At 40.8% G+C, this 13,737-nt stretch overlaps 1 protein-coding gene across 1 annotated transcript in view; it reads right to left on the reverse strand.

Annotated features, from left to right (window-relative positions):
* The window catches only part of kpnb3 (karyopherin (importin) beta 3), a 73,649-nt gene that overhangs the window by 13,768 nt on the left and 46,144 nt on the right, over positions 1–13,737 (reverse strand). Inside the window, exons 14-19 of the mRNA XM_063048417.1 lie at positions 13,394–13,612; positions 13,229–13,312; positions 10,656–10,788; positions 5,629–5,750; positions 4,401–4,497; positions 2,383–2,555 (exon numbers count right to left, since the gene is read on the reverse strand). Of these exons, the coding sequence (XP_062904487.1) occupies positions 2,383–2,555; positions 4,401–4,497; positions 5,629–5,750; positions 10,656–10,788; positions 13,229–13,312; positions 13,394–13,612 (828 nt within the window). The remainder of the gene's footprint in view (positions 1–2,382; positions 2,556–4,400; positions 4,498–5,628; positions 5,751–10,655; positions 10,789–13,228; positions 13,313–13,393; positions 13,613–13,737) is intronic.

Consider the following 13,737-nt stretch of genomic DNA (forward strand, 5'->3'; position numbering starts at 1 on the left):
CTGATCTACAGTAACACACAAAATGTTGGAGGAACTCAAGAAGGTTAGGCAGCATCTATGGAGAGTTAACACTTCAGACCCAGACCTTCAAGTATTCAGCTTGGTCTCACATTTGAAACACCGTCTTTTGCGGAGAGACTCAAACTACAGTGTATAGATGTTGGTGCCCTTACCTCTGGAGAGGAACACAAACCCACCAGAATCAGACAGCACAGAGGAACAGTTAACAGAGCCAATGCCTCACAGCATCCAAGACTCAGGTTCAACAATCTTGGCCTTGAGTGATAATAGACAATAGGTGCAGGAGTAGGCCATTCGAGCCAGCACCGCCATTCACTGTGATCATGGCTGATCATCTACAATCAGTATCCAGTTCCTGCCTTATCCCCATATCCTTTGATTCCGCTATCTTTAAAAGCTCTATCCATCTCTTTCTTGAAAGCATCCAGAGACTTGGCCTCCACAGCCTTCTGGGGCAGAGCATTCCATACATCCACCACTCTCTGGGTGAAAAAGTTTTTCCTCAATTCCGTTCTAAATGGCCTACCCCTTATTCTTAAGCTGTGGCCTCTGGTTCTGGACTCACCCATCAGCGGGAACATGCTTCCTGCCTCCAGCGTGTCCAATCCCTTAATAATCTTATGTGTTTCAATAAGATCCCCTCTCAGCCTTCTAAATTCCAGAGTATACAAGCCCAGTTGCTCCAATCTTTCGACATATGTCAGTCCCGCCATCCCGGGAATTAACCTTGTGAACCTACGCTGCACTCCTTCAATAGCAAGAATGTCCTTCCTCAAATTTGGAGACCAAAACTGCACACAGTACTCCAGGTGTGGTCTCACCAGGGCCCTGTACAGCTGCAGAAGGACCTCTTTGCTCTTATACTCAATTCCCCTTGTAATGAAGGCCAGCATGCCATTAGCTTTCTTTACTGCCTGCTGTACTTGCATGCTTGCTTTCAGTGACTGATGTACAAGAACACCTAGAACTCGTTGTACTTCCCCTTTTCCTAACTTGACTCCATTTAGATAATAATCTGCCTTCCTGTTCTTACCACCAAAGTGGATAACTTCACATTTATCCACATTAAACTGCATCTGCCATGCATCTGCCCACTCACCCAGCCTGTCCAAGTCACCCTGCATTCTCATAACATCCTCCTCACATTTCACACTGCCACCTAACTTTGTGTCATTGGCAAATTTGCTGTTACTTTTAATTCCCTCATCTGAATCATTAATATATATTGTAAACGGCTGCAGTCCCAGCACTGAACCCTGCGGTACCCCACTGGTCACCACCTGCCATTCCGAAAGGGACCCATTAATCGCTACTCTTTGTTTTCTGTCAGCCAGCCAATTTTCAATCCATGTCAGTACTCTGCCCCCAATACCATGTGCCCTAATTTTGCCCACGAATCTCATATGTGGAACTTTATCAAAGGCTTTCTGAAAGTCCAGGTACACTACATCCATTGGCTCTCCCTTGTCCATTTTCACAGTTACATCCTCAAAAAATTCCAGAAGATTAGTCAAGCACGATTTCCCCTTCATAAATCCATGCTGACTGGGACTGATCCTGTTAGTGCTATCCAGATGTGTCGTAATTTCATCTTTTACAATTGACTCCAGCATCTATCCCACCACCGACATCAGGCTAACCGGTCTATAATTCCCTGTTTTCTCTCTTCCTCCCTTCTTGAAGAGAGGGACAACATTAGCCACCCTCCAATCCACAGGAGCTGATCCTGAATCTACAGAACATTAGAAAATCATTACCAATGCGTCCACGATTTCTAAAGCCACCTCCTTAAGTACCCTGGGATGCAGACCATCAGGTCCCGGGGACTTATCAGCCTTCAGACGCAACAGTCTATCCAATACCATTTCCTGCCTAATATAAATTTCCTTCAGTTCATCCGTTACCCTAGGTCCTTTGGCCACTATTATATCTGGGAGATTGTTTGTGTCTTCCCTAGTGAAGACAGATCCAAAGTACCTGTTCAACTCGTCTGCCATTTCCTTGTTCCCCACATGCTTTGCATGTGGAGCTTAAATATTCTCCACGAAGGTTTCCCGTGGGAGCTCTGGTTCCCTCCCAACTTGGTAACTGATTGGTTAATTGGTCACTAAATGCCTTGAATGTGTAGGTGAACGGTAAAATCTGGAGTTGGTGAGAATGTGGGGAGAAATAAATAAATGAGATTAGCACATGATTAGAGTAAATGGACAGCTGGTGATCAGCATGGACTCAGTGGGAACTGTGTCCATCCTGTTTACACAACTAATGCAGCCACAGTTTAGCAGCATCAGCAAATTCTATTAAAATAGGAACCATTTAGCAGTGTGAAAGTTCTTATATACAGTTGGAATAGAAGATTACCTTTGCGAAAGAGTGCATGATTTCAGAAAGGACGTCAGAATCCGGCTCCGTACCAATTCCTTTGATGAGGGAGTCACACATAAAATGCCACATCTGCGTCACATACTCGGGCCCCTGGACCCGGGCACATTCCAGCAGCAGAGGCATCGATTCCGCAGCTGCAACTCGAACACGTTTCGCTGTTAAGGATGACTGAGCAGTGTTTTGAAGGAATATTGACAGCTTGAAAGGAGACAGTTCAGCCAAATTTCTCCCTGTTCTTTGCAACAGCAATCCAGCTACCTGTACCCTGTTCTGTACCCAGGTTATTTCCTTCCGGATATCTGCCTGGATCCCTTTAAAAGCTACACTTGAATCTTATCTCACTATTCTCTGTGGCCATCCAGACTCAACACTCATCTCTTTGCCAATTACGGTCTCTCCGTGCCCTGTTTGTCTGGCTCCTTCTGCAAATATACTGCCTCAACACTGTCACTGAGGCACAGTCAAAGTAACAGCGTGATAAATGAAATGCATATCTAAGCAGGTTCCATATCCCTCTAAACCTTTCCTAACCCTTTTCCTACCCAAGTGCCTTAAAGTACCTGCCTCCACCACTTCCTCTGTGTGAAGTTGTCCTCGGGTCACATGTAAAACTTGCCCCTCTCACCTTAAACACTTGCCCTCTAGTTTTTAAATTTCCTTTCCTTAGGAAAAAGACTATGTGCATTCACCGCATCTCCAACCCTCACGATTTTATGCACCTTCTAAGATCTTACCTCAGACACCTATACTGCAAGGAATAAAGTGCTAGCCTGCCCAACACTTGGATTTTAAGTACTCAGTTATCTGCAATCATCGGTTGCAAAAACAGCCGTAGCTGCTCTAATCTATCCACAAAACTAATGTGGCTCATCCCTGGAACTACTTTGGTCAACTGCTGAATCCTCTCCAAAGCTCTCAGGTCACCCCTACAGTGCAGTGCCCAGAACCGGCCCCTGATGCAAATAAAACCTCTTGAAACAAACTGTACAGCTGTTCTCCCCCCCCCCCCCAACTCCCATACAGTGGTGGAAATATAAAGCCACAAAAGGAAGCCAGTATACATTCCAAATCTCATAACTAATCCTAATTCTCTTTATGGTCTCAACAATCATCTGGGGAAAGGAACTGTCAGTGATTCAGGTTGAAACCCTACATCAAGCCTCTCAATTCTATTTAAACCAATTACGTCTTTTTCCCCTCCAGCTAATTCATTTTATAAGAATCCTAGCCAAACCAATCTTTGTGAATAAAATTTCAACAATTTGTAACCTCTCCAATGTGATGAGAGTCACTACATCACTGTTCGGAATAGACTTCAACTAGCTCTATTTATCATTCTTCACTTGCACTAACAGGATATGGTTGTTTCTGTGCTGAGTCAGATGATATGCCAGTTACTCAGCAGCCTGCAAGATCCTAAATGGAATCCACTGCTAAAATGATTCCAAAATGCAAGTTTTCCACTTCAAATCGATGACGGCAAAAAAAATTTTCTGAAAGCTTGATTTTTAAAAAAGTGTGATTTACTATTTTCACATTTCCACTATAGATCAAAATGCTACTGAAGAAAGCACTGATATAAGATGTTAAAGATATTAAACGTTCACACAAACTACACAACCAAAGTACCTTTAGAACTTATTTTCAGATTTCCCAATTCTACACTATTTCGTTTAATTCTGCATCATTACATTTTGCTTGTACTACCTCAATGGACTGCGTTGAAATGAACTGTAAGGATAGCATGCAAAACAGTTTTGCACTGTACCTTTGCAAATGCGACAACAGAACCATTTTGCTAACTTACATGGTGACTGAACCATCCAAAAACATCTAACACAACATTCTCGCACAAAATATCCTAGTTATACCTCATACTTTATCAAATTACATTAAGCAGAAACAAGGACTTTTTCCCTCGCTTAATTCAAGTGCCCATAATGCAGAATATTTTTCAAAAATTACATAAAAGATCACATTGAATGAAAGGATATCATCGTGAAAGTAAAATTTAAGGAGCGGTACCATCAGTTTCACCACTTGTTCGGTGTATTCAGCAAACCCTTCCTTTAACTCTTTTGCATAGCAGACCTAGGGACATATATTGCAGTTTACCAATGGTTAATATCTGGAACAACCACTACAAAGCATACACACCCGTTTCAATTTCTGGGTGTGAATTGCAAGTGACTCAGATTATTGTTGGAATCCAGCAACAGCAAAACTGATCTCATGAGTCATCGCTGCAAGATACAACATTATCCAGCTGGGTGACAGAAATGCTCACCATACAGCTGCAGTAAGGTTAAAAAAATCATTGAATGTTTAAAGTAAGACATTTTGAGTATGTCAAATATTTATTGTTGGAATTATACCACCTGAATCATCTGATGTATTCACCCAATAATATGGGCGAAACCATACTATTGAAGTTTATATTGTCCTCTTTAAATCTTCCTTACCAAAATTACTAAACTATTCTGTACTGTCTGTAATAGTGCTAGTATTATGACGCCAAAATATAATTTTAAAATTAAGAACCTGGGGTTATTTTAACATGAATTGTACATTCCCTTCAATGCCAGGCTTAACAAATCCGGGACTGTGCAGCATTTTCACTTTTTTTTTTGGGACATGATGGCGGATGTTTAAATATACATCCCTGTCTGTCTTGACAAGGTGGTGGTGAGCAATCCCCTTGAATAATACAGAGCTTCTGGTGACATACACCCAAAGGGAAGGTGGTCAAGTATTAATAAAAGAACAACATACTGCAAGACCAGGATGGCGTGCAGTTTGGAGAAAAACCTGCAGGGAGTGATATTCCCTTGCATACTACCCCTTGCCCTTCTTGGCAGCAGAGTTTGGGTGTTGAAGGTGCTCAATTGAGAACCAGCAGGGCTCTTGCAGATGGTGGCCACGGTGCATTGGTACCACCAGAAATATTTAGAATGGTGTTGAACTTCTGAGTTTTGCTGGAGCTGCACTCATCCAGGCAAGTTGATGTTCCAGATGTGCCTTGGATGCTGGAAAGGCTTTTGGAGAGGGCCTAGGATAGTTGTACGTTACAGGATATCCAGCCTCTGAATTGTTCTTGAAAGCACAACATATATAATGTACGTTTATAATTATATACCATACATAACCAGAACACTTTGGTTTGAAATAACAAGAACAGCTTATCGAGAACTGTGTTAATATGATAGCTAAATTAGTCCTTACCAACATCTGACAAGCTGTTGCTTTCTCCTCCAGCCCTGCAGTTTTTATTCCAAAACTTTGCTGATCACCAAGGTTTACAAATTCCCAGCCATCATCCTCACTCATGTTTTCCATATCTTGTGCTGATAAAAAAAAAGTGCTTTATAAAGCTGACATAACAATAACCCGGACATGAATCTGCAATGTGCCCATTTATTTGCAGTAACGTCATTCAAACCTAAGGTTTAAGAAATGACTAAGCAGAGCATAATTATGCATACACTTTAAAAGCATGGCCAGACTTGTACATAATTTCAAAATATCAGAAGTTAAATGCAAATTATTATTTGAGTTATTTTAAGGTTGTTTTGTGCCAAAGTATACTCTAGTTCACCTTTAATGACCTCAAACACCCAAAATAAACTTCCCAGATAATGAATTACAGTGGATTCTGGTTAATTGGGCTATCAGTTAATTGGGCAGCCGCTTATTTGGGACAACTCTTAAAGAACAAAAATAAAGAAAATAGCTGGACTCCATTTGTTTATTTGGAACACTATGCCACTTAATTGGAACAGAAGATGGTTAACAAATGGTTTCCAACTGGTGTCAGTCACATATAATTGTGAGGCCGTTAAACATAGAAAACCTACAGCACAATACAGGCTCCTTTGGCCCACAAAGCTGTGCCGAACATGTCCCTATGTTAGAACTACCTGGGCATACCCAATAGCCCTCTATTTTTCTAAGCTCCATGTAGCCATCCAGGAGTCTCTTAAAAGACACTATCATTTCCGCCTCCACCACTGCCGCTGGCAGCCCATTCCACGCACTCACCACTCTCGTTGTAAAAAACTTACCCCTGACATCTCCTCTGTACCTACTTCCAAGCACCTTAAAACTATGCCCTCTCGTGCTAGCCATTTCAGCCCTGGGGAAAAGCCTCTGACTATCCACACGATCAATGCCCCTCATTATCTTGAATACCTCTATCAAGTCACCTCTCATCCTCCGTTGCTCCAAGGAGAAAAGGCCGAGTTCACTCAACCTGTTCTCATAAGGAATACTCCCCAATCCAGGAAACATCCTTCTAACTCTCCTCTGCACCCCTTCTATGGTTTCCACGTCCTTCCTATAGTGAAGCAACCAAAATTGAGCACAGTACTCCAAGTGGGGTCTGACCAAGGTCCTATATAGCTGCAACATTACCTCTCGGCTCTTAAACTGAATTCCACGATTGGTGAAGGCCAATGCACCATATGCCTTCTTAACCACAGAGTCAACCTGCATAGCAGCTTTGAATGTCCCCAAGATCTCCCTGATCCTCCACACTGCCAAGTCTTACTATTAATGCTATATTCTGCCATCATATTTGACCTACAGCATATTTAAAATGAAGTTTATATATAGGATCAGCTGCGAGTGTTTATGTTCAGAAAGCAATGATTTTAATCACTGATATTTGGTGATAAACAAGCAGCAAGGTAATTCAGTACTATTTTGTGCACTGCAGTTTCAAGCATTCAGGTTTGGGGATGCTAGAAACAGCAGGGAGTGAAAATGAAACAATTTCACTACATTAAGTCAGGAACTATGAAGAATTTGACAAACTGGAGTGTTACAACGAAAGTGAAGATTTGGAAGATACAACCGTTGAAAGCATTGTATGAAGGCAGTCGATTACCTGCACTAGATGCCTGCACTGAATTTGTTCATTTACAGTCAAAAGAAAACAGCAGTATACAATAGATGAATTCTAGTCAGTAACTATTAGAAACTACACAGTTTTATAGTACTGCAGAAGTGTTGGCAGTGTTCTAATTTGTTCTGTATTTCATATATATACATACTTTGTTACCAAGTTTGTCCTTTTTATACCTTTAAATATTTCTATGTAACTTCAGCTAATTGGGACAGCCACTTAATTAGGTGCAAACTTATTGGTCTCGTTATGTCCCAATTAACTGGTATCCACTGCACTTCTGTAGAAATGCAACAGGTAAATCTCCCACCAATTATAAGTTCTAGGTCATCAGTGTGTGGACTCATCATGATCTTCAATGCACTGCTGTGATGGCCTTTTACATTCACCAGGACAGGAAAGGTGCAGATGGGCCCCACAGGTTAACAATACAATGGAAAGCCATTTGCCACACAGAATTCCAATACAAGTCTGTACACTTTGTTTTCCTGACGAAGGGTCTCGGCCTGAAACGTCGACTGCGCCTCTTCCTATAGATGCTGCCTGGCCTGCTGCGTTCACCAGCAACTTTGATGTGTGTTGCCTGACACTTTGTTTTAATTTTAATTATTTTTAAAATTTGAAAACCAAGAACAATAACGAGAAGGGCAGAACCCAACCTAACTGGTTTTCAAAGACAAGGAAACCATAGGTTTCTTTAGCTGATGTAACCTTCATTCCAGAATAGAAATGATTCACAAGTGCCCTTGAATAACCTCTGGTATGCATCACTGAATTGTGAACAGTGTAGTCTAGTCTGTTTTGAATCCAACTGCTTTCCTGAATTTGTCTCCAATTGTTAATTCAGTTTGTTAAAACACCTTGCCATCAAAATGTTGGGGTATCTGTGCAACAAAAATATTGTAATGCTATTTTCTTTGGAGGGTAGAAAACTAAGGGTGACAATAAAGGTGTAATAATCATGAGGGGTATAAAGTGAATCACTTATCTCTTTCCAAGACAGGAACGTCTAAAGCCAGACAGCACTGATTTAAGGTGGAAGTGGAGAGATTTAACAAGAATCTGAGGAGTACATTCTTCCACATAGTAGGTGATGGGTTTGTGGAACAAGCTGCCAGAGCCAGTACTAAATTATAACACTTAAACGTGGAGTGCATTCACCTGTTGGAAATGCAGGGAATTGGGAGTCCTAGTACAGATTTCCGTAAAGGTCAACTTGCAGGCTGAGTTGGTAGTAAGGAAAACAAAGGCAATGGTAGCATTCACTTTAAGCAGACGAGAATACAAAAGCAAGGATGCAATACTGAGGCTTTATAAGATCACATATGGGTATAATGTGGTGGTATCTCAGTGAAACCTAAACTGGAAGACTGAGACTGGATATGGAGAGGATGTTTCCAAGTGGAAGTGTTGAGGGGATAACCTCAGACTACAAGCGAGTCCTTTCAGAACAAAGACGAAGAGGAATTTCTTGAGCCAGGAGCCAATGTATCCATGAAATTCTTTGTCACAGATGGTTGTGGGGGCCAAGTCATTAGGTATATTTAAAGTGGAGGTTGATATATAATTCATTAGTAAGGGTGTCAAAAGTTATAGGGAGAAGGCAGGAGAATGGGGTTGAGAATTAATGGGCCGGATGGCCTAATTCAGCTCCTATGCCTAATGGTCTTAAAATATTTGAACAGGTACCATGCATAGGAAAGGTTTATGAAGATCTGGGCCAAATAGGACTAAGCCAGGTATACAACTTGAATAAAATAACGTGAGGCATTTTATATTTAAGAAAAACACTAACAACTCATTTATTGAAGTGTTGTAAAAGTTCTTTACATGATTATATCATGTCAGGCCAGCCTCTTAAAGGGAACCCCAACTCATTGTCGGTGGTTGAGAATTATGCATGTTTACACCAATTATATTACCCTACAGCACTGCAGCATTGTGGTTGGCATAATGTTTTACAGCACCAGCAATCATGCTTCAATTCCTGCTACTGCAAGGAGCCTGCACCTTCTCCTTGTGCGTGTGTGGGTTTCCTCTGGGTGCTTTGGTTTCCTCTCACATTCCAAAGATGTGCAGGCTACAGTTAGCAAGTTGTGAACATGCTGTAGGGTAATGCAATTAGTTTTGAGATACAATAAATGAGTTAAAACTATTTTTGTCCCAAATATAACATGCCTCACATTATATCATTTGAGAAAACCTACAATGCTACGTTGGTACCAGAAGCATGGCTCCACTTACAGGTTGCCCTTAGCACATCTTTGGACTGTGGTGATCATCGATGCAAACACATTACACTCTGTTTCAATGACAAAGCAAATTTTTAGTCTTTAACTTTTTGTCATTGCTCATTGGCACCCAAAACTTACGTTTGACTAGTTATACATGACTTTAACCTTCTTTAAGACTATTGTCTCAAATACGCTCCTGAAGAAAAATGACGTATGTACATGGGATCAAGATGTCACAGGTGAATCACAGTGACGTTCTGTTGGTTACGTACAATACCTCCTGAATTTCTCTCACTACAGCATGTAATTTCCCTTTAAACCAACTACTTTTAAATTGATATCTATTTATTAATTATTATTTCTTTATTTTTGTATTTGTAGTTTGCTGTCTTTTGCACACCGGTTGAACACCCACGATGGCACAGTCTTTCTTTGATTCTATTACGGTTATTATTCTCTTATGGATTTATTGAGTACGCCTGCAAGGAAATGAATTTCAAATTTGTAAATGGCGACATATATACTTTGATAATAAATTTACATTGAATTTTGATGGGTAAGGGACCAGACTGTGATAAAAGTGAAAGTTAAATACAGAATACAATCCTTATTTTCAGTGAACATGTACAGACACAGGCTTCCACCCTAAAGCAAAGCTGGCATAATTATTCCAGATGAATGACTAATCCATCCCCCATTATGCTGATTCACCTCACTGAGGCAGATCAAACCACAGAAAACAGGAGCAAAACAAATAGGCTGACCTGGGATGTTTTAGCTTGGAGAATCTTAATATTTCAAAGAGTGATTCTGTGAGCAGCACATTTTTTTAAAACCATGCTGGCCTGCTTTGAACAAAGCTACAAAATATCCACAGGTCCTCTCCAGTTCACATACAGCCTGTAAATATGCACAAGTGCTTGAGTGACCAACAGAATAAATTTGCCAGCAGCTTTGGGGCTGCAAGTATCTTCTGCCAGGTGGGACTTTGTCCACAGTCTTAGTTCCAACGTGCTAAAACCATTCAAGTTCTGAACATTTCACAAGAACGGAACCCTGTCCTAACCTGTATTTAGATGGAAGGTAACAGGGGATGTGTCATTCATACTTACTGTCCAGGAGGGCCACTTCCGGCTTAATTGAAGCAGTTTTCATCAATGGTCCCATAACAACAGGAAGATACTGCTGGAACTCCTTACCAAGGATCTTGCACATTCTTGCCCATGCAGAGATCATGTAAGAAATCTGAAAGCAGAAATATAGACCTTGAGTTTCAAATCTCTTCTTGTGCCTCACCATTAATAGAGACATGTCAACACTTTCATATCACACACATATATTAATTAAAGGTAGGATTTAACAGAAAATCAGTTTTCTATGATACGAGTCCAAAACAGCTTCTTCTCGTCTTCCATTAAATTTCTCAACAGTCCACAAACACTATCTCATTATTCATGTTCTTATGCACTAGTAACCTTGCAATTTAGAGTAATTTTTGTCTTTGCAATGTACTGCTGTCACAGAACAACATATTTCACATATAAGACAGTGATAATGAACCCGATTCTGATATATCTCTCTACACAAATCATCAAGTTGTTTGCTAACTACAAAAAATAAATGTATGTTAATTTAGTTATAAAGCCACATCAATTAGTTGATCATAGGCTTGAGAGTAATTTTGGTTTCAAAACGTATTTCAATTTTCTGTACAAGGGAAACTAGCTTCTAGTAAATCTGTGGAATATTTATCATGTGGATCATTCCATTTCCTAGACACCTTTACGAACAGACTCACTATGCTGTCAAAACTCGAGGTACAGGATACAGATAGCACTACATTCTCTACTGGCACCAGCGAGCAAACTAAACATCTTACCCACACAGTCAATGGTGAACTCTACATGAACATAAACCTGCTTCCAAGGGTGTGATAGAATAAGTAAACACAAATATTTTTCACTAATGAGGTGGGAGATTTGCATTTTGGTATCCGGAGGACACAGATCCAGGATAACAGTGAGGAAAAGTCAGCGGTCACAAGAGGCAGTACTCTTTAGTGTGCAGATAGTTGCTGAGATATGAACATGATGCCTGAATTGCAATGGGAGCAGAACAAACAAGAACTTTCTAAATATTTTGAAGGCCATGAGAGATAAAAGGGGGTACTGAATGGGGACAGACAGTCTTCTGAGGTGGTGGCTGTATCAAACGGCAAACAAATTCCACTCAGAAGTTTCTTCTATTCATCACACGCTTCTGTTCCAAAGGTGTCCATTCTCAGCCCAGTGGGACTCAATTCAAATCTTTTTTTTTGAAGAAGCATCCTTTCAAACCGCACTGCAGACTTCTCTTGCCCATCCTAATTTTGAATCTCACTGATTTCAATGGGTATGGTATTAGGAGCCCAACTACCTGGGCTCCTAATATCATAAAGTTTTCACAAAACCCAAAAGATGCTAACCTTTCTTTAAGAAGCTCTTCAAAGCCTGCTTCACTGACCAGACACCCCAAAATCTCAGGTGTACTATGCTCCCGTGAATAGCTTCAGAAAGAAATAGCTTGTACTTATGTAGAACCCGTCAAATCCCCTTCAGATTGTCCTTCTCTCTCTTCCTGGGAGAAGATACAGGAGTCTGAAAGCCTAGATGACCAGACAGCTTTTTCCTGAACCAATCACCACTTTCACATCCTTCTCCTGGTGGTGCTGCGCATTCTTGGACCCCATTCAACCATTCCACTATTGTCACTTCACATTTCTTTTTGCGCTACTTCAGACTGTCAAGTCATTCTTGACTTCCAAAGAACAACGGAAGAAAACGATCAGTATCCACAAGGAGAAAGTACTTCTTCCAGAGGAGTGGTGAATCTTTGGAATTCTCTGCCCAGTACAGGCTACCTCATCAAATCTATTCAAGACACAGTTAGATTCCTGGATTGTAGGGGAATTAAGGGCAATAGCAAAAAGGCAGGCAAGTGGAGCTGAGTCTATGGCCAGATCAGCCATGATCTTATTAATCAGGCTCAATGGGCCAGATGGCCGAGTCCTGCCCCTATTATGTTTTGTTCACGTGTTCAAGGGAATTTTATTGCATCCCATGGCACTTCACAGCCACTTTTGGAGAGTAGCTGCTGTACAAGAAAGTGTGCACTGCACCCCAAAGAGCAGTGCAATAGTGACAAAGTAATTAATGTGCTTTAGTTTAAAAAGTGTTAATTGAGAGAAATATTTCTAAGACAACTGCTCTTCTGCAGGGCAGGCCAGACTTCTACTTGAAAGATGGTACCTTCAACATTGCAGGATTCCCTTAGTACTCCACCAACTAATCTGTACAAGTAGCTCTGTTATTTTATAACTCCTAAGAAACTGCATGTTGTAAAAAGTCATGTTACAGCACAACAGTCTGTAGCTGTTTTCACAGCACAGATTTAAAACATTTTCATCCTGATTGTGATTATGTTATAGCCAATACAGCCCAATGTAAACAGTGTTCCTTAGTGCCAACAATAATGTTATAGCAGAATTACTTGTACTTTTAAACTCGGCGCTAGAGTATATCTTGATCCTACACCCTTCAAAATCAGAACTTAAACTGAAAATAAAACCTCAAGTTTTTGCGGTGTGAAAGGAGATTTAAGCATTAGTTCCTATTGTAATCACAGAGGGCAGCACAAATAAATGTACCTGTGGGTCATCATCCTCCAATTCGCTGGAATCAGTTTGGGTTTTTAGAAGCAACTGCATCACATCTGAGGCGTCTTGCATAAACTGCAAAGTACACAAGAGTTAATGGATTGAGCACCACCATTAAACCAGAAAGGTTTTTGAAATTTTAACAAAATCCGTTACCTTCTCTTTACCAACAGCAAGGCCTATGAGGCTGATGCACTCGATCGTCTTTCCCCTCAGTAGCCGAAGCTCCTTCTGCACTCCGTTTTCCACAATGTGTTTCAGTGAGGGCATAAACAGGTCATAATATGGGACAAATTTCTCCTCTGCAGTGTCAGCAACAGAGGCAATGGAGGTAACAACCTGCTCCAACACCAGCTTCGTTCCTTTCTGTATAAGCTATAGGGAGTGCAAAGCAATTAGTACAAGGGTCTAATGAAATCTTTTAGCATGAAGACAGCAGTAAATAAAGGAATAAAACTATTTCTAAGATGACCCCTCTAAGAAAGCATTCTGTCCCAGAA

The sequence above is a fragment of the Mobula hypostoma genome, chromosome 5, assembly GCF_963921235.1.
Source record: "Mobula hypostoma chromosome 5, sMobHyp1.1, whole genome shotgun sequence".
Classification (NCBI taxonomy): Eukaryota; Metazoa; Chordata; class Chondrichthyes; order Myliobatiformes; family Myliobatidae; genus Mobula; species Mobula hypostoma.